Source organism: Lissotriton vulgaris, chromosome 12, assembly GCF_964263255.1.
Source record: "Lissotriton vulgaris chromosome 12, aLisVul1.2, whole genome shotgun sequence".
In the NCBI taxonomy this organism is placed as follows: Eukaryota; Metazoa; Chordata; class Amphibia; order Caudata; family Salamandridae; genus Lissotriton; species Lissotriton vulgaris.
Window position 1 is genome coordinate 252,781,226 of NC_141700.1, and position 23,313 is coordinate 252,804,538.

Genomic DNA, 23,313 nt, shown 5'->3' on the forward strand with positions numbered 1-23,313 from the left:
GTTGCAGTCAAAGTGGGCATTAATTAAAATGTATGGATAAAAATGAAGAATCTATGGATCCCAATGGAGCTGAATGTGGGCAGGAATGACTTCCCCGAGGGTACCAGCAGATTGGAGTGGTGCAGGCTCACCACAATTGCATCTTTTCAGGTCCTCGACCTCTAATGTTTCAGTTACTTACTGGAGCCTCTTCTGGACTGTTGACTGCAGGGATCTTATGCAGCTCACTCTCTTAAAGTATCCTCCTTGCCTCCAGTAATCTTTACCTTACCCTTTTACTACTTAGTCACTAGTCTTCTTTTATCGTACGGGACACATTAGCTTTCTTTTCTTCAGACAGGGCGCAATAATAAAGTCACAGGAAAGGAGGGACAGTTACAGATGCAAATGACCCAGCATTTTGAAATGGAAACTGGGTGCCAAAAATGCACTGAAGAAAAGCCCACGTGTTACAAAATTTGAGGGAAGTGTCTCACTGCAGTCCTGGTCAGATCCAGGCCTAGGGTGGCAATCAGCTGCTTGCAATGTCTTGTCTGTGGTTCATGTACACTCTAGGTTGGTGCAGAGAGTCTCCTCAAGTCCAGCTAAAGTACAAGATATAGTCAGAGTCAGTAACTATGCAGACTTCATTCAAAATCTACCCCCCTCACCCCACCTGGACACGGTGTCTTTCCTGGGTTTGTCTGGGTCTTTCCCGGTTGTTGGGATGAGCGGTGTAGATTCATCTGATTCAAGTTGGTTTGTGTATTTTTCCTAGACATCCGTGTTTTCTAGTCAGCCTTAAAAAGAATGCAAGAAAGGGGAGTGTAAATTTCAGGAATTGTGGAAGGAAACTGGTTAGGCACTGGTGTAGGAAAGGGACCATTTTTGAAATTGTCACCCCCACGTTTTGCTCTCTGGTAATGATGTTTTTAATTGGGAGTGCATTAGGTCCCTGCTACCCAGGCCCCAGTTCAAGTGCTCTTTCCCTAAAACAATACAAATGTTCATTGTGATACAAATGTTAATTGTAACCCAATTGGCAAGGACTTTAGCCCCCTTGTAAGACCCTGGTAAATGGGACCCAGTGTATTAGTACTAAATAGGGTACCTAAGGGCTGAAGGATATATTATGCCACCCAAAGGGACCTACACACAATCTGCATGCAAAACTGCCATTGCAAGATGTGTGAAATGGTGCAAGCTATTCTGAAAACACAAAATTACACGTACCCTGTGTGCAATGCCCACACACACTGTATGTACTATATGTAAGTCATCCCTACAACAGGCATTAGAGCCCTAAGGCAGGGTGCATTATATGACATGAGAGGGCACCTACCCATGTGATGCCTAGTTCCATTGCTAGTCATTGCAAGTGTTCAGGGAGCCATTTTAAGAACATGTAATGGGCACTTGTCATTATGAGTTGCCTAGCTACCTTATGGTTTCACTAAAAGTAATTGTGTTTGTTATCAAAAACCTAGTCTTGATTTATCTGTACTGATTCCAGTATCGGATTTATGAAGGCGTGTACCTGGTGTGGACTTTAGAGGTGCACCCTGTAACCCTGCTAGTCACTTTACGTGTTGGCTGACTGGTATCTTCTAGCCTGCCACCACAGATGAGTGTCTGACCTCCTGCCAGGGACAGCCCACACTCTCAGATGTCAGGAACAATGTCTGCTTGGCAGAAGGTGTTCCTACCTCCTCCAGCAGGATGGCTCCGTCCATCATCCCCTTTGGTTTTTCTTTGTTCGCCCTTAGTTGGCAGGGTATGCTCAGACGTGAGTCCCTTGCTCACTTTGCCACTGGATTCAAGCAAGCCGGGCTGAAGACGGCTGGAATGCCAGAAACCGATTCTGGGAAGCTTGATTCCGGTCCAGGAAAGACATGGCTTGGCGGTTCGGGCTGGACTGTTCCCATGAGGCACAGGGTCAGACTGATTTGCATATAGCCATGTCTGAACTGGGGTGGCGGAGTGAGCTAAAGAACGGTGATGGATTAAACCCAGATCAGTTGACTGGGGGTGAGTGTTTGTATTGTCAACGCTCCGTCCATCATCCCCTTTGTTTTTTTTTTAGTTTTTTTTTTTAGTGTTTTAACATATCAAGGCGAGAGGCTTCAAAGCCTCTGTCACCTTTGATATGTGACCAGGGGAACACCACCTCCTGACCTGGGGCTCATTTAGCACCAGAGCAGGCGCAAAATTAGATATTCAGGAGGCGTGTTCCCCTCAAAGGCTAGTCACACACTTAAAAGTGAATGGCTAAAGAAGGGTTTCACCATGTTGTTTTTGGTGAAAATACAGACTTCTGGGTCAGGGTTATGCCCACTCCCTGCAGGAAGTGGTTACATAAGGGGTGTAGTCACCCTAGTGGCTAGGTAGCCCATTTGCTACTACCATACACTCCTCTAAATGTCCCTAAATTGAGTATTTAGGGGTACCCTTGACTGCAGAGAGACAAATTTGACTTTCTTTGAACTGAAGAGGACAAATAAGAGACTACACCACAAGAACTAAGGACCTGTGCAGAAACTGCACCAAACCCTGCCTTGCTGCTTGCTCCTTGACGATTGCAAACACCCAACTTGTTCAGCGACTGTGCATCTTCTCCAATGCTTAGAGGGTTGCCCAGCACTTTGACAACCAGCTATCATCTCCCTTGGGGTATAGGAGCCATCCCCCGACATCTGTAGGCACCGACTGCATCTGCCCGGTTCACTGTGTTGTTGCCATCAGGCCCCCAGAGGGAGCAGTACTTCAGGAGGAGGTTTTCGTGGCTCTAGGAGGTTTGCCGCATCTCTCTGCCGAGTTCCGAGTCACTAGACCCTCCAGGAGCCCTCCTGCATCAATGCTCTGGCTACCGGTGCACTATCACCAGCCAAGGCTTGTTCCATCCAGTTCAGACACTGCCACCTTGAAAGCCTTCCTGCACGCCGAGGGGCTTCTGGACTGCCGAGATCCACTTCCAGAGCGGACCTGCTGTCTTGTTCCCCCTCCTCTGCAAGTCTACTGGCAACTATTGGAGACTCAAACACAAGTGGCCCGCCAGCCAAGTACATCTGCACCCAAGGCCACCAGGCCTGATTTCATGACTCCGGACTGTGTCCCCTTGGCCTTGGGGTTCTCACAACCTGAGCCCCCTTTGAGTTCAGCCAGACTTGTCCCTAAGTTACCCCTTGTCCCTTGTCCCTAAGTTACCCCTCTTTGTTTCAGGTTCCCTTGACTTTACTGGTGTGCCTTTCAAGGCTACCATCCCAACCAGCACCTGTGCACCAGGACATACCAGGGCAGGTAGAGTGAAACTGCTGGTAGTACTTTAAACCTTGCCCCCCTAGCTCCTTAAGTCCCAAAGGGGGACCCCTGATCTCCAATTGCAAGTACCGTTTTGCTACTTGTGTTTTTCCTCCCTTAGATTAACATTGTAGAGTTCGAGGCGCATGCCTCAAAACCGTTCTATGAGTATTTTACTGTGTTCTTCAAAAAGCTGTATCTCCGAAAGTATTTAAGTTATTCTGTAGATCTTGGTGTCTAAATTCATTTAAAAATCGACTTTATTTTTCTAAATTGGTCTCGGACTTCTTTTTGAGTGTGTGAACCATTTACGGACTTTGTGTACAACAAATGCTTAACACTCCCCTGTGATAAGCCTAAACTGCTCGCTCACATTACCACAAATAGAGCACTTGGGATTATCAAAGTAAGCTCTGCAAACTAAATAAGGGTTGTCTGGACTGGAATGTCCTTACATTGGCATACTACATAAAAAGCCAGCTTCCTACAAATGGCAAAAGAGAAACTTCTCCCTCGCTCATAAGACATAAAGGACAACCCCCCAGATGCATCAAGCACCCACTCTGCGAATTCCAAATAGCGAAAAATACCGAATCGCTAATTGGAATTTGCAGAATGGGATGCATCATGAAAATCACAAAAAAATGTGATTCGCAATCGGCCGCAATCGCCGTATGCGAATATCAAAAAATCGCTAAAAATTCGCAGAATCGGCTGTTTTCCCAACCCAAAATTGCGATTTTGCAACTAGCGAAATCGCAAATTGCGAGATCGCAAAAACGGGAAGTCGCATTTTGAGCACAATGATGACATCACAACCAGGAAGTAGGCAGTTCCCTTACTCAATGGGAACACAGAGCTTGAGAGTGGAGGAGGCACAGCACTGAGCTCCAGGAGACACACCCTGCAGCCCCACAACAGGACATACATTGAACCCACAATGTCCCAGGATGCAGCAGGATCCAGTGAAACTGGCAGGAAGAGGAAAATCAAGTTCTCCGAACAAGAGCTGGAGTACCTGATTGAGAGAGTCAGCAGGGACCATGACAAGCTTTTTGGAAAGCTTTCCAGGAAGGTGCCCGAGGCTGACAAAAGGCGCATTTGGCTGCACATCAGGGCGAAGGTCAACGCTGTAGGAGTGACACAGTGGTCAATCGATGACCTCAAGAAGAGGTGGTATGACCTCAGAGGCCGTGCCAAGGAGCGCATAGCAGAGAGGCTGGGTGAGAAACTGGCCACGGGAGGAGGAGACTCCACAGGAGGACTTGGTTGAGGATACCATCAACCCTGCAGCCTGCATAGGGGTCACTCAGCTGGACACCTCCCGACCCACACAACAATCACAATGTAAGAGCCATGCAACTGCGACCCCGTCCCCTAACAATGCCCATGCCCCCAGAGCTAGCCATTTGATAACCCCAGTAATGCAGTCCCTGCAATCAGGAACGCTCCACTGCAATGTGAGACCTGTAGTGTGACAATGTTCCCTTATAGCCACACACAGCCAGAACTGTCAAGTGAAACATATCCCTAAAGCCAGTCAGGGAATGCAAGCCTGCATGCATGTTGCAACATCCCATGTGCAAGATTCATATCATTAATCATGCACCCATTCACATCACAGGTGCTGCAGATGCTGAGACCTCAGATAGCGAGTCGTTCTATGTCGTGGAGACTACAGATGAGACGGAGGGAGAGAGCCATCCAGCCCCAGAACCTGGACCGTCACATACACCTGCACCTGCACCAGTAGCACCACCTCCCCAAACGGACAGGGCTACCCCTGCAGCCACAGGAGGCGTTCAACCACCCCAGGTGTCACGCATGGCAGTGGAACAGGTCCCACCACCACCCAGGAGGCAGACACGCCGCACAGCCACTGTGAGGTCGCAGGCAAGCGGCCGGTTGAGGCAGCAGCGCACCGTGGCCACACGAGCAGACAGGGAGCAACAGGCCCAAGATCTAGGGCTAGGAATCGAAGCCCGGATGCTAGCTGTGCACCGCAAGCAGGCACAGCACATGGCAGCCATGCACCTGCAGCTGGACAAAACTGCATGCAATATAAACCAGCTGACAGAAAGTGTGCAGGAGCTAATGGCTGCAACCAACTGATGGTGGCACAGCAGGACATCACCCGCCGACGCCACCGCCAGCTGCTGACCCGGCTATCTGCATATACCCGGTCGAACCACCTGATATGAACGCAACATCACAACTGTCGCGCAGGTCACTGGCAATTCAAATTCAAATGGTGCAATGCTGCCAAGATGTAGCAAGGGCCCTGGAGCAGGTCACCACCGCAGTTCAAAACCAACAGGTGTGTGGCCATGGCCATGCAAGAGGGGGTGATGATGCCAGTGAGGGCACATCGAGCCTGAGCAGCCTGTCTGTGTCGGTGCTACCAGAAAGGCGCCGCAGTACCAGGCCCAGTGCAGCATCACGGCGGACACTCCCAACGTGGAGTTAGAGAGGCGACAGGGTGCGTCTGCCAGGAGGCGCCAGTGACTGACTGGACGTTAGCAGCAGTGCCATGCTGATGTACCAAGTACGCCTGCTCTGCATACAAGAGGCTGTATGACGCAATACAGTTGTTATGTTGTTTGAAAATTCAAAACACATCTAGATCTTGTTCAACATAAGAATAAGAATTTATTTTGCACACAAATCTTCCTCGTGATTATTTCAAGTGGCATACATGAGTGCAGTGTTGTGTGAGGGGTATGGGTGCACTAGAAATAGTTCAGTGTGATGTTACGGTGCCTGTGTCCTTCTGCAAGATTCTCCCAACGTGCATGATGCGCATGTGCAGGTGACAGGTTGTCCCCCTCCGACTCCCTACCAGACACCTCCACAGGTATCCTCAGCTTGGTGGCAATATTGTGGAGTATGGCACACACAGCCACGATGCGGGAGCAGACCTCAGGCTGGTATTTGAGGGCCTCGCCAGTCTTGTGTAGGATGCGGAATCGTCTCTTTAACATCCCAAATGTCCGCTCAATGACATTTCTTGTGTGTATGTGTGCAGCACTTTAACGCCATTCCTGTGGTGTAGCAGGGTTGAGGTATGGGGTGAGGAGGTACTCACGGAGGCAGTAGGCAATGTCACCTTAAGGATAGGAGCAGAGGGTCAGTGCCTGCAGTGCGCAGCTACATGGTCTTGCCCTACTGTATGTGGGCATGTGTACTTACCTAGGAGATGTCCTTCGTCAAAGTCACCCCTGGCCAAGCGGGTGTGTATGCTGCTGTGCCGGAAGATGAACGAATCATGTGTGTTCCCCGGGTATTGGGCCACAATGTCGGTGATGATGGTCTTCGCACTTCGCATTGCAGACCATCTGGATGTTGAGTGAGTGGTAGGACTTGAGGTTCCGGTACATGTATTCGGTCTCTGCGGGTGGATAGATGTAGATGTGGGTACAGTCAATGCAGCCAATTACATGGGGGAATTGGGCAGTGTGATAGAAGTCCAGTTTTGTTTGAGTTAAGTCCTGCTGGGTTGTTGGGAAGGTTATGTAGTGGTGTATCCGGCTCAGAATGGCGTCCAGGAAACTCCGTAGGCAGTGTGAAGGTGTGCTCAGGGATATCCCCCCTGCATATGCAACTATCCCCTGGAAGCTTCCAGAGGCCAGGAGGTGCAGGCAGCACAGGACCTGGACATGGGTGGGTGCGGCATTGGTCCTCCTTGTTGGGTGCTGCATCAGGGGGTCAATGTCTCTGATGAGCTTAGTTATCATTGCCCAATTCAGCCTGTATGTGGAGTAGATCTCCTCTTCAGTCTGGCCCAGGAGTGTAATCCGCAGCCGGAAGATGCGCTCCTGGATCCTGCGTCGGTTCCGGGCTGCAGCCTGGAGCCTCAGCCGCCTTGCCACGATGTAGAGACCTGGCATTGTGACTTTCCTCATGCTCCTACTGTGTCTCCTTAAGTGTGTTTCATTTACCCCGCACCTGTTTCTTGTTTGAAATTATTATTATTTTTTCCCAATTGAACATCGTGGTTACCACCTGGTTTGACTTCTCCTTAAATTGCGACTCGCATTTTGCGATATTGGTGCTTTTCGCAATTTGCGATTTATGATGAATTGGAATAGCGATTTATTTGCAAATTCGCAAAATAATTCGCAGAAAATGTGGGTAATCGCTGCTAAGGAATCGCAATGGCGGTTCCACATTGATTTTGCAAATTCATGTTTGCGAATTCGCTATTTGATGCTTTTTTGGTTAATGAATTGCGGTAACGGAAATTGCGATCGCAATTGCTGTTTCTCAGCTATTGCGTTCTCAATTTCGGTTGATGAATCTATGCCAAAGACTTATGATGTGAAAGCCTCTCTGCCCTTTGTTCCCAAGGGGAATAGGCGCAGAGGAAAAACGTCAATGGCCTTCTTGGACTGGTTTTAGTTAGTCATTACTTCATGGGGTACCCGCCAGATATGGGACAGTACAATCTCATCACACTTTCCATTCCTGAAATGGTTCTTTCCAGGTTTTCAACCATTGATGTGACAGTTCCTGCCTATCTCGATTCTTGATAGCTGAATTGGAAGATCATAACGTTCTGCATTGATTTACTTGTCTTTGATTGCAAAGGCATTCTGAAAACAAATAACAAAATGGAATACAGAAAGTGGAGAAGCCTGGAATTATAATATATATCCTCAACCTCACTGATTTAGGAATGTGCGGGGCACCAGTCAGTGATACTCAAATTCACACTGTTTTTTGTTGGGTTGTTACAGATTATATCAAAGCGGGGGGGGTGGTGGGGGGAAGCAAGTGAAGGAGTCGGTGAGAGGATTGAAATATGCATTATTCCAAGCTGGCAGCAAATAATGTGATTAACATAACACCTATTGCCTTCTTGACCCCAGAAGCCCCTGCCATGTGCGTGTGTGTGTGGAGGGGCTGCCTACAGATCTAGTACATACTCTTAAAACTTTTTGGGAATATCTTCCGTCATTGATCTTTCAATCATGCTCTCTTTAAGGTCTGCAAAAATTGTGCAAGAGTATATGTTCAGTTTTCATTCAGATCCTATGCGCGCCCCGATAAAAACCTCTTCCTCCTCCCATTGTTTATCAAGTACTTGATATATGTCAAATTTTGTTTGTTTGACTGATGGAAGGCAGCCTCCTGCCTCTGACTTCTTTGTGGAATATTTGTCTGCAGATAGATATAAGTTGGTGTCCTGGCTTTGGGGAGCGTTTAATATATGCTTGGTTTTGCTCAAAAGTTTCACTGAAATGGATCAACTTCCTCTGATGTCATTGTGTTTCTATGAGCCCAGCTGGAAAACTGCATTTTTCTTGAGGAAATGCCCAGTTTGCGCTGGAGGCTCTTGCATCAGACAATGGAAGGAGACCTCTTGCATTTGAGTGGTGGCAGAGTGAGGGTTTCGTTTGGTGACATTCTGAAAGTGGTAGAAATTGATTTCTTTCACCTGAACTGGTTTTCTTCTTTCAGTGAGGAGATGATGAGGCACCCTGATCTTTATCCTGAAATGGACATCTCAACACTTGGACCACTTTTATCTCCAGAAGTAATAGAACAACTTCAAAGGAAATATGTCCAGCAAGTGAAAGTGAGTCTGCAAGTTGAGTGGGAGGGCTAGGGTGGAATGTGCTGGAAACAATTTTAGCAGGAAGGTCTTCGCATGGAGCCCAAAAAGTCTTCCTTTGTATTTTATGCTCCAAGTATAGATCAGGCATTCTAGGAGCACAGATACTGTATTGCTGTGCTCCGCCTTCAAGCTTCCACACTATACAAATTTTTGGACATGAATACTGACCGTAAAAGACTCATGTTTGTACTGTACCTATTTTGTCAATAATGTTTTTGGATGTTTCCTATATTGCCCTTTATTCCAGACTTTACAGTTGTCCCTCTGTTTCCTTTAAGAATTTTAGTTGTGGCAGATATTCGTTTGGGCTGTGTGCTTGGACTCCATCTATATCCCTCATTATGAGACCTACGAAACAATGCTTAGCCGTATACACCATTGCATTACTTCCAGATCCAGGCTGAGCCCCACAGGCCATTCTCTCACTCTGGCATTGTCTTGGAGGGCTGCAGCCTAAGGTGCTGCTTGCACAGCAGGATGGGCTGGCAAGAACCAATCCTGATCATACGGCCCATTATAGTCGGGGCATCCTACTGAGATCCCTTGGCATAACTCTTGTGATTACTCAAAATCTTGCATCAATCAGTGTTTTGTAGAGCGCACTACTCACCGTGAGGGTCTCAAGATGCTGGGTGTTGGGGGGGGGGGGGGGGGGAGGAGCTCCTTTGGGGTCATTCGAAGATCCAGGTCTTGAGGTCTTTTCTGAATTGGTGCAGTGTCAGGGTCCATCAGAGGTGAAGGGGGAGTTTGTTCCAGGTCTTGGCTGTGAGGTAGGAGAAGGATTATCTACCAGCTCTTTTTCTGTCGAAACGAGGGACGCTGGCTAGGGTGAGGTTGGCTGAGTGGAGGTTTATCTTGGGGGGGTGGGGTTTGGAAGGATATTTGCTCGTTGAAGTATTGGGGTCCGGTGTGGCGGAGGGCTATTGTTGGCGTGTGTGAGTAGCTTGAAGGTTATTCTTCTTTGTACGTGTAGCCAGTGGAGGTCGCAGAGTAAGTTTGGCTGCAGCATTCTGGACGGTCTTGAGTTTGCGGAGGAGTTTTTTGTTGATTCCGGCATAGAGGGTGTTGCTGTAGTCCAGTCTGCTGGTGATGAGTGTGTGGGTGACGGTTTTCCTGGTGTCTGGGAGGATCAACTTAAACTTCTTGCAAAGTATGCGGAGGGTGTTGAAGCATGCGGAGGATACGGCATTGATCTGGCGGTTCATGGTGAGTGAAGAGTCAATATGATGCAGAGGTTGTTGGGGTGCTTGGGTTTCTGAGGGCAGCGGGCCACCAGGTGTCGTCCCATGTGGAGGGGTGGAACCGAGGATGAGGACTTCTGTTGTCTCCGAGTTGAGCTTCAGGCAGCTGTTGCTCATCCAGGTCACAACGTCTTTCTTCCCTTTTTGGAAGTTGTGCCTGGTGATGTTGGGTTCCTTGGTGAGGGAAAGGATAAGCTGCGTGTCATCGTCTTAGGAAACGATGTTGAGCCCGTGGCTTCTGACAATGGTTGCAAGGGGGTGCCATGTAGACATTGAAGAGTGTGGGGCTGAGGGAGGATCCCTGGGATACTCCGCATCTGATCTCTGTCGGTTCTGAGAGAAAGAGCGGGAGTCTTATTCTCTGTGTTCTGCCTGAGAGGAATGAGCGTATTCATTCTAGGGCCTTTCCTTGGATGCCGGCATCGTGGAGTCTGTTGCCTAGTGTGTGGTGGGAGACAGTGTTGAAGGCTGCTGATAGGTCCAGGAGGATGAGGCTGACATGTGGTGTTGGTCGAGGAGGAGCGGATGTCGTCGGTGGCAGCGAGGAGGGCGGTCTCGGTGCTGTGATTGCTGTGGAATCCAGATTGAGAGGTGTCTAGGAGGCTGTTGGTTTCTATGAAGTGTACTAGCTGGTTGTTGAAGGCCTTTTCGATGACTTTGGCAGCAAAAGGAAGCAGTGAGAAGTCTTCTTTAGGAGGTGGGAGTGACTTCAGCACACTTCCAGTTATCAGGGAATGTGGCTGTGTCGAGGGAGCAGTTGATAGTTCAGCCTAGCTTGGGTGCGATGGCGACCCTGTGAAAGATGTGCGGCTGCCACGGGTCAGAAGATGCTCTTGAGTGGATGCTCTTGATTGTCTTTAAGGTGTCTTCTGTGGTGAGAGGGGTCCAGGTGAGGTAGGTCTGTTGGGTGGTGTCGTTGGGGGTGGGAGTTGAGGTAGGGCTGTGTTCTTCATTGTCGAAGTTGTCGTAGAGCATATTTATCTTGAGGTAAAAGAAAGAGCTGAGTTTGTTGCAGAGGTCTTGGGAAGGAGGGACGTTGGTTGTTTTGCTGTTGGGTTTGGCGAATTCCTGTATGATGGCGAAGAGTTCCTTGGAGTTGTGGGCGTTGGTGAGAATTCTGTATTGGATGAAGTTTTTCTTTGTTGATTTGATGAGTTGGTGGTGTGCTATGATGGCTGTTTTGTGGGCGGAGTGTGATTCCGGGGTTTTGCTGTTTCTCCACATCTTCTCCGGTCGTCTGCAGGAGCGCTTGAAACCTCTGAGATTCTTGGTGTACCAGTTGGCTTTCATGTTATGTCCTCTCGTGGTGTTCTGGAGGGGGGCGAGAATGTTGGCGCCGTTGGCGATCCATTGGTGGAGTTTGCTTGCTGCTGTGGTAGCGTTCGTCGTAGTCAGGGGTGGATTGCAGGTAAGGGCGGAGGTGAGGTGCTCTTCGGAGACTTCATTCCAGCGTCTGTGTGGGAGGCGGCGCATGTGCTTGTGTGCGGTGGATTTCAAAAATGAGAAATGGATGCAGTGGTGGTTGGTCCAGAGTAGTTCCATGGTGTGGCTGAAGCGAATGTTGTTTCCTCCTGCGAAGATGAGGTTGAGTGTGTGTCCTGCTGTGTGAGTGGGGGTGGTGGCAAGTTGCTTCAGTCCCATGTTGGTAAGGTTCTCCAGGAGGGCGGTGGTGTTAGGATCACTTAGGTTGTTCAGGTGGAAGTTCAGGTCTCCGAGTAGCATGTAGTCTGTAGAGGTGAGGGCATGGGGTGCAATGTGGTCAGTAATGCCGTTGGTAAAAGGAGTGCGGGGTCAGGCGGTCTATAGGCAAGTGTTCCGCGGAGCGTCGTTTTTTGGTTGGGCTGGATCTGGAAGTGGATGTGTTCTATTGGGGGGGGGGGTGGCATCGTCCGAGTAGGTGGTTGTCAATCGGAGGGAGCTTTTGTGGATGATGGCGAGGCATCCTCCCGGGCAATTGGGACAGTCTTTCATTACGATCTTGTATCCGTCTGGGATGGGGGTGGCGATGTCTGGTGTGGAGCTGCTCTGTGAGGAAGGCAGCGTCTGGTGTGTGAGTGTTGAGGAGGTTCCAGAGTGCAGGGAGCGAACATGAGGAGGATGCAGCTTGTGTGTGGGGCCGTCTGGTGACTGGGGTTTGCTGCCGGGGTCCGGACGTGGGTGAAGGTGCAGTGTCAGTGTCAGCAGGAGATCTGGCCTTAGGTGTTTGTTTGGCGTCGAAAGCTGGCAGTTGTTGCATCCAGGTTGGAGTGTGTGGTGAGTTCTGGGGTCGTAGCGCCGGGGGTCGAGGGAGCAGGGTCACGGACAGGCACAGATAGTCTTGCCTTTGGCATGCTAGAGGTGCAGCCGCTGCGCCCACCATTAAGTAGGGGTCGGGGAAGGCGAACAGCTGGGAGGCAGGAGCGACACACTGGGGGGGCAAAAGAGAAAAGGAAGAGAGAGGCAAAGAGAGAGAAATAGCAAATTAAGAGAGGCAAAAGCGGAAAGCACAATGACTCAGGGCGGAATAGCAGAAGAGCAGGCTGCTCTTCCACTAGACCACCAGGAATGAGGCGCAGACAGGAGCCTGCAGGTGGAGGAGGGCCTCGAGCACCTACCTGGAAGGGCTCAAGGTCAGACCCTTAACAGTAGAACTGTGCGGGAAAGAGCAGTGGCACTGACCAAGGAGGTCAGAGGTCTTGCTCTTCTTGCTGTGCACCAGCCGTCATTAAGTAGGGGTCGGTGGGTGAACAGCTGGGAAGCGGGAGCGACGCGCTGGGGGGGGGAGAGCCCGCAGGGGCAGCAGCGGCAGGGAGCGTGGGAAAGGGAGCGAGGGTCGGAAGAGGAAAAGGCAAAAAGAGAGGCAAAAGAGAAAAGGAGGTGAGGGGCAAAATGAGACAAACTGCAAAAGAAAGAGAGGCAAAAGAGAAAAGCACAAGGACACAAGAGCGTGGTGGAATATCAGAAGAGCAGGCTGCTCTTCCACTAGACCACCAGGAATGAGGTGCAGGCAGGAGCCTGCAGGTGGAGAAGGGCCTCGAACACCTACCTGGAAGGGTTCAAGGTCGGAGTCTTAAAGGTGGAGCTGTGCGGGGAAGAGCAGTGGCACTGCCCAAGAAGGTGTATGTGTTCCATTATCTCTTTAAAAGAGTGTTGTTGCCTAAACTTCTCTCTTGATGCACTCCTTTCCACCACTTGGCTTGTACATACTCTATTTTAGTGTAGTCACCCTACCCACCCACCCGCTCTTCGTCGCTTAGAACCCCCACCCTCCACTCCCTCCTCATCGCTTAGAGTCCCCACCCTCCCGCCCCCTCCTCATCACTTAGAGCCCCCAACCTCCCGCCCCCTCCTCATCACTTAGAGCCCCTATCCTCCCCATCACATACATCCCCACCCTCCCCTGTCACATACATCTCCACCTGACTACCCTCCCCTGTCACATACATCCCCGCCCTCCCTGTCACATACACCCCACTCCCCCTCCCTCCCCCTGTCACATACACTCCCACCCTCCCCCTGTCACATAAAAAGCCCCTCCCACCCTCCCCGTCATATAAACCCTCACACTCCCCATCACCTAAACCCCCACCCTCCATCTGTCACATACACGCCCTCCCACCCTTCCCTTGTCACATACACTCACCCTCCCACCCACCCCTGTCACATACCCCCCTCCGACCCACCCCCTGTCACATCCCCCCTACCACCCAACCGGTCACATAACCCCCTCATTCTCCCACCCCCTGTCACATATCCCCTACCCTCCCCTAGTCACAACCCTGACCCTCGCATTGTTACATACCCCCACTCTCCCCTTGTTGCATATCCCAACACCCTCCCACCCTCCCCTTGTCACATACCCCGCCCTCTCACCCTACCCTTGTCACACCCCCCACCCTCCCCATGTCACAACCCCCACCCTCCCCTTGTCTCATATCCCCACCCTCCCACTCTCCCCTTGTCACAACCCCACCCCTTTTCACAAACCTCCCACTCTCCCCTTGTCACATACCCCCCCGACCTTCCCTTGTCACATAACCCCACCCTCCCACCCTTCCCTTGTCACCCTCCACCCTCCCCTTGTCACCCCCACCCTGCCCTTGTCACAACCTCCACCCTCCCACTCTTCCCTTGTCACATACCCCCACCGTCCCCATGTCACATCCCCCCACCCTCCCCTGTCACATACATCCCCACCCTCCCCGTCACATACACCCCACTCCCCCTCCCTTCCCCTGTCACATACACTCCCACCCCCCCTGCCACATAAAAAGCCCCTCCCACCCTCCCCGTCACATAAACCCTCACACTCCCATCACCTAAACCCCCACCCTCCATCTGTCACATACACGCCCTCCCACCCTCTCCCTGTCACATACACTCGCCCTCCCACCCACCCGTGTCACATACCCCCCTCCCACCCACCCCCTGTCACATCCCCCCTCCCACCCAACCCGTCACATAACCCCCTCACTCTCCCACCCCCTGTCACATATCCCCCACCCTCCCCTAGTCAAAACCCTGACCCTCGCATTGTTACATACCCCCACTCTCCCCTTGGCACATACCCCAACACCCTCCCACCCTCCCCTTGTCACATACCCCACCCTCCCACTCTCCCCTTGTCACAACCCCCACCCCCTTGTCACAAACCTCCCACTCTCCCCTTGTCACATACCCCCCACCCTTCCCTTGTCACATAACCCCACCCTCCCACACTTCCCTTGTCACCCTCCACCCTCCCCTTGTCACCCCCACCCTCCCCTTGTCACAACCTCCACCCTCCCACTCTTCCCTTGTCACATACCCCCACCGTCCCCTAGTCACATACCCCCCCACCCTCACCTTGTCACATACCCCCCACTCCTCGTCACTTAGCGCCTCTCCCCTCCTCTTCGCGTAGAGCACCACCCGCCCGCCCCTCTTTTTCACTTGGAGCCCCCACCTGCCTGTCCCTCCTCTTTGTTTAGAGCCCCCATCTGCCCACCCTCTCTTCGACATTTCGAGCACCCACCTACCCGCCCCCTCTTCGTCGCTTAGAGCCCCCATCCTCCTGCCTCCTCCTCGTCGCTTAGAGCCCCCATCCTCCCACCCCCTCTTTGTCACTTAGAGCCCCTACTCGCCCACCCCTTCCTCGTTGCTTAGAGCCCCCACCCTCCCGCCCCCTCTTCGTTTCTTAGAGCACCCACCCTCCTGCCCCCTCTTCGTTTCTTAGAGCCCCCACCCTCCCGCCCCCTCTTCGTTTCTTAGAGCAACCACCCTCCCGCCCCTCCTCGTCAGTTAGAGCCACTCCTCGTCGCTTAGAACCCCGACCCTCCCGCCCCCTCCTCGTCGCTTTGAGCAATCACCCTCCCGCCCCTTCCTCGTCGCTTAGAGCACCCACCCTCCCGCCCCTTCCTCGTCGCTTAGAGCCCACACCCCATGCCCCTTCCTCGTCGCTTAGAGCCCACACCCCCCGTCCCCCCTCACCACTTAGAGCCACCACCCACCTGCCCCTTCTCGTCTCTTAGAGCCCTCACCCTCCCACCCACTCCTCGTCGCTTAGAGCCTCTACACCCGCACACCCCTCCTCGTCCCTTAGAGCCCCTACACCCACCCGCCCCCTCCTCGTCACTTAGAGCCCCTACACCCACCCGCCCCCTCCTCGTCACTTAGAGCCCATACACCCACCCGCCCCATACTTTTCGCTTAGAGCCCCCACCCACCCGCACCTTTAGCTTAGAGAGCCCCCTCCCGCCCGCCCCTCCTGTTCGCCTAGAGAAACCCGCCTACCCCTCCTTGTCGCTTACCGCCCCCTGACCATCCACTCCTCGTCACTTAGAGATCCCCCACCTGCACATTCCTCGTCAGTTAGAGCCCCCTCCTCGTCGCTTAGTCCCCCCACCCACCCGCCCACTCCTCCTTGCTTAGCCCCCGCATCGCTAAACCCCCCAACCACCCCTCCTCATCGCTTAGCAATCCCTCCTCATCGCTTAGTTTCCCCATAGACCCCCCTCCTTGTCACTTAGCCCCTACTCCTCATCGCCTAACCCCCCAACCACCCACCCCCTCCTCATCACTTAACCCCCAACCCACCCGCCCCCTCCTCGGCGCTTAGGCCCCCAACACACCCACCCTCTTCTTGTCGCTTAGCCCCCCCACCCGCCCCCTCCTCATCACTTAGTCCCCCCACTGCCCCCTCCTCGTTGCCTAACCCCCACTCACCCGGCCCCTCCACATTGCTTCACCCCCACCCACCCACCCTTTCCGCATCGCCTAGCCCCCCCCCACCCACTCGCCCACTTCTGATCTGTAGCCCCATCCTCCTGGTCGCCTAGCCGACCCACCCCCTCGTCGTTGCCTAGCCCCACTACCCACCTGCCCCCTCCTGGTCGCCTAGCCCCCCCACCTGCCCCCTCCTGGTCACCTAGCCCCCCCACCCACCCCCTCCCTCCTCGTCGCCTAGCCCCTACACCCACCGCCCCCTCCTAGTTGCCTAGCCACAAAACCCACCCCACCCGCCCCATACTTATAGCCTCGAACACCCACCAACCCCCTCCTTGTCACCTAGCACTGGCCATCCACCCACCCCCTCCTCGTCGCCTAGCACTGGCCACTCACCGACCCCCTCCTCATCGCCTAGCACCGCACACCTTGTCACCTAGCCCCCCACCTTGTCACCTAGCCCCACACATGCCCCCTCACCATCGCTTAAAGCCCTCTCCTCGTCGCTTAGCCCCACCTGCATTTCCCACCCGCTATCTCCTCGTCGCTTATCTCCCCCCACCCTAACCCCGTTGCTTATTTCCCCCACCCACCCTCTCCCCATTACTTACTTCCCCCCACCGGCCCTCTCCCTGTTGTGTACTTCCCACCCACCCTCTCTCTATTGCTTTTCCGCTTTGCTTCCTACCCATCTTCCCACTCCCTATTTCTTACCCCCACCCGCCCTTTCCCTGTTGCGTAACCACCCACCCACCCCCTCTCCCTGTTGCTAGCCCACCCACCCACCCCCTCTCCCTGTTGCTTACCAACCCACCTGCCTTTTCCCTGTTGCTTACCCATCCACCCTTTCCCTGTTGCTTACCCACCCACCCACCCGCCCTTTCCCTGTTGCCTACCAAACCACCCATCCGCCCTTTCCCTGTTGCCTAAGCCCCAGTCCCCCCCTTTCCCAGTTGCTTACCCAACCACCTGCCCTTTCCCTGTTGTTTACCCACCCTCTCCCTTTTGCTTACCACTACCCACCCTCTCCCCGTTGCTTACACACCGAACTGCCCTCTCCCCTTTGTTTACACCCCACTCCCCCTCTCCCCATTGCTTGCGCCCAAACCGCCTACTACCCGTTGCTTGCCCCCACCCGACTTCTCCCTGTTGCTTACCCAAAGCTGCTTACCCCCAACTGCCCTTTTCCCGTTGATCATCCCTAACCACCTTCACCCGTGTCTTATCCCCCCAACCGCCCTCTCCCTGTCACAGTTTGAGCCATTACTCATTCCTTCCTTGGATCTTGTGCATTTTGCATTTTCCATTTAGAGCAATTCGAACTCTTCTTTCCCATTTCACCCGAGTCGTCCTGGTTGTGCCCTCTTTGCTAGGCTTTGAACCATCCTGTTTGCTCTGCCTTCCATAGTTGCATCTGATGCTGGTGGTCCCAAACTGTTGAGCTTACTTCAAATCCACCTATAGCTTAGGAATGCTATATTTTTCAAAATGGCCCCAGCGATGATCAACAACATTCCCAAACACACGCCCTAGGAAGCATTCTTCTTATTAGGGGCCCCGTGATGGACTTCTACATCGTTTATTCCACTGTTGCTTTAAACTTTACTTCGCCACAGGGGGAGACAATAAAACCGTTTGTTCCATACATCCGTGTTTAGTTCTTTTTGCTCTTTGTGCCTTGTTCTGCTGAGTTGTTGCACCGGTACTCACTGTGCAAAACACTAGTTCTCTTTCAAGTGTCTGCAGCCTCATTCTTCTCTAGGTACCTCAAGTCTCGAGCAGATACACAATTCAGAAAAGGGGGTGGTGATAAACAGAGTGTCTGAATTAAGCAGACCACTCTTACCCAGTCCAAAGATCAGGGCTTGATCCATCACCGTTATTTAGCTCACTGTACCATGCCAGCTCAGAACCTGGCTATATGCAAATTAGTCTGTCCCTGGCCCAGTGCATCATGGGAACAGGGCAGACCAAACTACCAAGCCAATTCTTCACCAGAAAGGAGACAAGCTTCCAGGGACCGGTTTCTGGCATTTCAGCCGTCATCGGCCCAGCTTGCTTGAATCCTGATGGTGCAGTGAGCAAGGGACTCATGTCTGAGTATACCCTGCCACACCTATAGTGGCCAAAAACGATTCAGAAAAGGGGGTGGTGATGAACAGAGTGTCTGAATTAAGCAGACCACTCTTACCCAGTCCAAAGATCAGGGCTTGATCCATCACCGTTATTTAGCTCACTGCACCATCCCAGCTCAGAACCTGGCTATATGCAAATTAGCCTGTCCCTGGCCCAGTGCATCATGGGAACAGGGCAGACCAAACTACCAAGCCAATTCTTCACCAGAAAGGAGACAAGCTTCCAGGGACCGGTTTCTGGCATTTCAGCCGTCGTCGACCCGGCTTGCTTGAATCCTGATGGTGCAGTGAGCAAGGGACTCATGTCTGAGTATACCCTGCCACACCTATAGTGGCCAAAAACGATTCAGAAAAGGGGGTGGTGATGAACAGAGTGTCTGAATTAAGCAGACCACTCTTACCCAGTCCAAAGATCAGGGCTTGATCCATCACCGTTATTTAGCTCACTGCACCATCCCAGCTCAGAACCTGGCTAAATGCAAATGAGTCTGTCCCTGGCCCAGTGCATCATGGGAACAGAGCAGACCAATTCGAACTCTTCTTTCCCATTTCACCCGAGTCGTCCTGGTTGTGCCCTCTTTGCGAGGCTTTGAACCATCCTGTTTTCTCTGCCTTCCATAGTTGCATCTGAAGCTGGTGGTCCCAAACTGTTGAGCTTACTTCAAATCCACCTATAGCTTAGGAATGCTATATTTTTCAAAATGGCCCCAGCGATGATCACAACATTCCCAAACACACGCCCTAGGAAGCATTCTTCTTATTAGGGGCCCCGTGATGGACTTCTACATCGTTTATTCCACCGTTGCTTTAAACTTTACTTCGCCACAGGGGGAGACAATAAAACCGTTTGTTCCATACATCCGTGTTTAGTTCTTTTTGCTCTTTGTGCCTTGTTCTGCTGAGTTGTTGCACCGGTACTCACTGTGCAAGACACTAATTCTCTTTCAGGTGTCTGAAGCCTCATTCTTCTCCAGGTAGCTCAAGCCTCGAGTAGATACACTGGCATGTGTTTGTTTTTTTCCAGCCTTAAAATATGCAAACATTGTTTACAGGAAAATCAGACTTAAGGTTACCAATATAACCATTACAGCACTCTACCGTACTAAACACAGTGAATGATACAGGAATAGTTGTAAATATTGACAATGCTAAAGAAAGCCCTCCCAAACCTGGTATTGCTCGCACTGCCGTATGTGACCTGTGCAATGCACACACACTCTCTGTCTCTCACGTTTGTCTGTCAGTCTGTCTCTCCTCTTTATAGCTCCCTCCTGCCTTTGTCATCGCTCTCTCTATTTTTGTTGAATTGTCATGTCTTGCCAGGCACTCGCCCGAATATTGCGCTGCACAATGTTTGTAAAACACCATTATAAAATCCTTTCTCAATACAGAGGGTGAGGGCTGCAGATTCTGGAAGTGCTCAGGAAACCCCATATCCCTTCCTCTCTCAAAACCTAGATTCAGAACAGCGCACTGGAGGCACATAGAAGAGCACAGCGCCTGGTACTGTGTCTGAGACAGATACTAAGAGGTGAAATATGACTTTCCTCAGGAGCATATAACCCAAGGAGCACATACTGTGTGTAAATGTTAAATGTTGTATACTTGTAAAGCGCACAGCTACCCCAGCAAAGGGGCGTCCCAGCGCTGTATACCACTGGGGAACCCATCCTGGCTTTCCCTGTGAGTTTGTCCCTCCTGGGCATCTCCAAGGTGAAGACAAGCATCCCCGGCGCTGATGGGGCCGTTAGTAGAGATTAAGCAAGCTATTGCCCAGAGTTGCTGAGTGGGACCCATGGTTGGAGTAGGCACCGAGGCGAGAATTATCGAGTCCGCTGACCATGGCCCAAGACCCTGCCGCGTCGGGAATCGAACCCTGGTCTCAGGCCGACCTCTGCTTCCGGGCCTGCCGCCTCTAACCAGTGAGCCACACCACTCCACTAAATCACTTAAAGGCACTTAGGATGGTTACATAAATTATCCAGAAAAGCATATTTACAGGGTTGGGTGTGAGAAGGTAGGGGTATTTTCAGCAGCTTCCTGCTGAGCTGTGGTCAGTAACTTTAAGCTGGACAGACAGTTGTTGAATGAGAGGCACTCTAGAGGTACGGAAGGGGTTTGATTGTTACTTTCCAGGAGCACTCCTGTTTCTGTATTTTTTTTCATGCTTCTATATCCCTTCTTTTACATTTTGGTCAACAGGCTGCCATGGTTGAATGGATGCAAAAAGCTCTAGAGGTGGAATTTAATGATTGGTTCAGGGATGAGGAACCAGAGTTGGACCACGAGGAGTTTTACCAGTCCACGCTACCCGTCATCATTCTGCAGGTAAGCCACATCTATGAGTGAACCAATGAGTAATGGTCTACAACAGGGGTCGGCAAACCTTTCTACGGTAAGAGCTACTTATGCTCAATGAAAACTATCCCGAGCTACTAATAATATTAGAGTTTCAATACTGACCACATCATACAAGCTTACATTAGTGGCCCCCGTATACAAGATTACTAGCCCTGATCACATCAGCACATCAGGCACGGTTCCCAGCAATAATGTAGAAAATGCCTTGTCAATGTGGATTGCCTGTACATAGGTAATGCTTAACTGCAGTACCTGCAGTGCTCCTGGCACCAAGTTAATACTAGTAATACGTTTCCCCAAACATCAGCTCATGAGTTCTGAAAATACACACATTTTCGTCTCAAATACATGCTTTTTGAGTTTGCTATACAAGTGAATTAAACTAGTCAAAAGCTTCTAATGTATTAACCCCTCTCCTGCTGGTGACGGAACCACTCCGTCATCAGCCGAGGTCGCGCTGTGCTGATGACGGAGTGGTTCCGTCACGGCCCGCTCAGCACGCCTGCGCGGTGCGGATTCCGCGCCTGCGCTGAGCGTTCCATTGAGCGGGCGGGTCCGTGACGGAACCCCTCCGTCATCAGCACAGCGCAACTGCGGCTGGTGACGGAGCGGTTCCGTCACCAGCATGGGCGCGCCGCGCCCCCCTCGCCCCCCCCGCAGCACTGCAGGAGAGCTACTCGTTAGAGAACCCTGGTCGACAACGTACACACGGCTCCTTCAATCTTGCATTCAAGGATGGAGTTGGGATTCAATGTGCCAGCAACAGCAATACCTTCATTGTGTAGCAAGTGGGTTTGTGATGTGAGGACCCTGTGGCTAGTGCTTAATTTGTGCAGGTGTTTATTTTTGGGGGATTTGCAGTTATTTTTCATCATCAGACTTTAACTGAAAGCAAGAGAAAGAAATGCAGAAGCATAGTTGCCAACATTTGAAAAAAAAATCCTGTGACATTTTGCAGCACAGGGCTGCTTGCAGATAGAAAGTTCTTGTTTGCGTACCTGTGTGTAATAAAGAGGAACAGTTTCTGCAACGATATTACCCGGGCCAGTCTCCAACTTGTCGGGACTGTCCCTGCAAAATTGGGACAGTTGGCTACTATGAAGAGGTGGAGAAAGAAGAAGAGAAAGATAGCCAAACGGTGCAAAAGGATGAAAGTGGGGTTCAAAAATAACCTGCAAAGGTGAGCTAAAGAGACATAAATTGTAGGCTGCTGGAATCAAGACATGGCAGCCATGATATCAAGAAACTGTGGCATTGGGCTGCCCTGGCATTTGGCTCCAGGGAAATACTTTGGGCCCCTGCACGGTTTAAAAAAAAATCTAAGCACTGTTCTGGGATAGGTAGACAGAGCCACAGCTGCAAAGTACTCAGTATTCCAATTAATAATGTACAGAAAGATACCTGTCGTCGTGGATAGGTGATCCACCCCCAGACATTTTAACTGGAATCACCTCGTATGAAGATGGAAGCTTCACAAGATTCACTGACGCTTTCTCGATAGGAAGCTGTTAGTTGTGTGGTTTACACTTCAAGAAGTTTCATGATTTATTTTCTCCTTCACCCATGCAAAGTTTTTCTGCAGATATACAAGGGAGTCGCTTCCTGGGAGTTTTTGTGGTGCCCCGCCCTCCTAAAGCTAGTCTCATGTTTAAAGTCGGGTTTCGTGACCACTGACTATTGGCAAGGAGTTCAGAAGAGCTGAAGGTTAATGAAAAGAAACGGATAAAGAGTGTTGCTGGGTACCAATAACGTGTTGCTGATAAAAGTGCGTAGATTTCTTTCTGAAATATTTCACAAGTGCCAACTTTTGCCGTATATAAACAGAAACGGTGGTTCCTGTGTGGACAAATGTAATGAATAAACAATAATGATCAAAAAAGGACAGTGGCAATGAACAAGGGTAGGTGGATATCAGAGAGAGATATAAGACTATATACTGCGAGATGCTTGTAAATTCAAATGTTTATATACAAAATTCTTAACATTTATTCAGAATTCAGGTGCATTGTGTCCCCAGTGACGATGGAACCTACATAACAGTTTACGATATTTTGTGACATAAAAAGATGGTCAAATCCAAAGCAAACCAATTATCAGCCTCTATTAATGTATTAGAGGGCTGTGTTCAATTGATACTATTGTTATGGTCAACTTTGTAAATTTGGAAACCATCTTTTTATGGCACAAAACGTCACACACTGTTATGCAGGTACCAAATACAATATCTCTCACACACACTCCTACTTGTGTAGCAAGTGTATTAACCGAACCTACGACCTGTAGATTATATATAGACCACAGCACGAGGTGCTCCGCTTCCCGAGCTGTACCACTGGAATAGGACCCTGTAACTAGCAGTTAACAATTTCTAAGGCCTGAAATTTACACATCTATCCGTTTGTTGAGAGGGTTTCCTAAAGTCCTTTTACACAACAAACAGATACCTCAATGCATGGTTAGATCTGAAGTATGCTAAAAGAACACTTCATGTACGGAATGC

At 51.0% G+C, this 23,313-nt stretch overlaps 1 protein-coding gene across 1 annotated transcript in view; it reads left to right on the plus strand.

The window, feature by feature from the left end:
- Positions 1-23,313, plus strand: part of EXOC3L1 (exocyst complex component 3 like 1) — a 160,725-nt gene that overhangs the window by 82,725 nt on the left and 54,687 nt on the right. The window contains exons 5-6 of the mRNA XM_086947772.1: positions 8,737-8,854; positions 20,655-20,780. Coding sequence (XP_086803898.1) covers positions 8,737-8,854; positions 20,655-20,780 — 244 coding nt within the window. The remainder of the gene's footprint in view (positions 1-8,736; positions 8,855-20,654; positions 20,781-23,313) is intronic.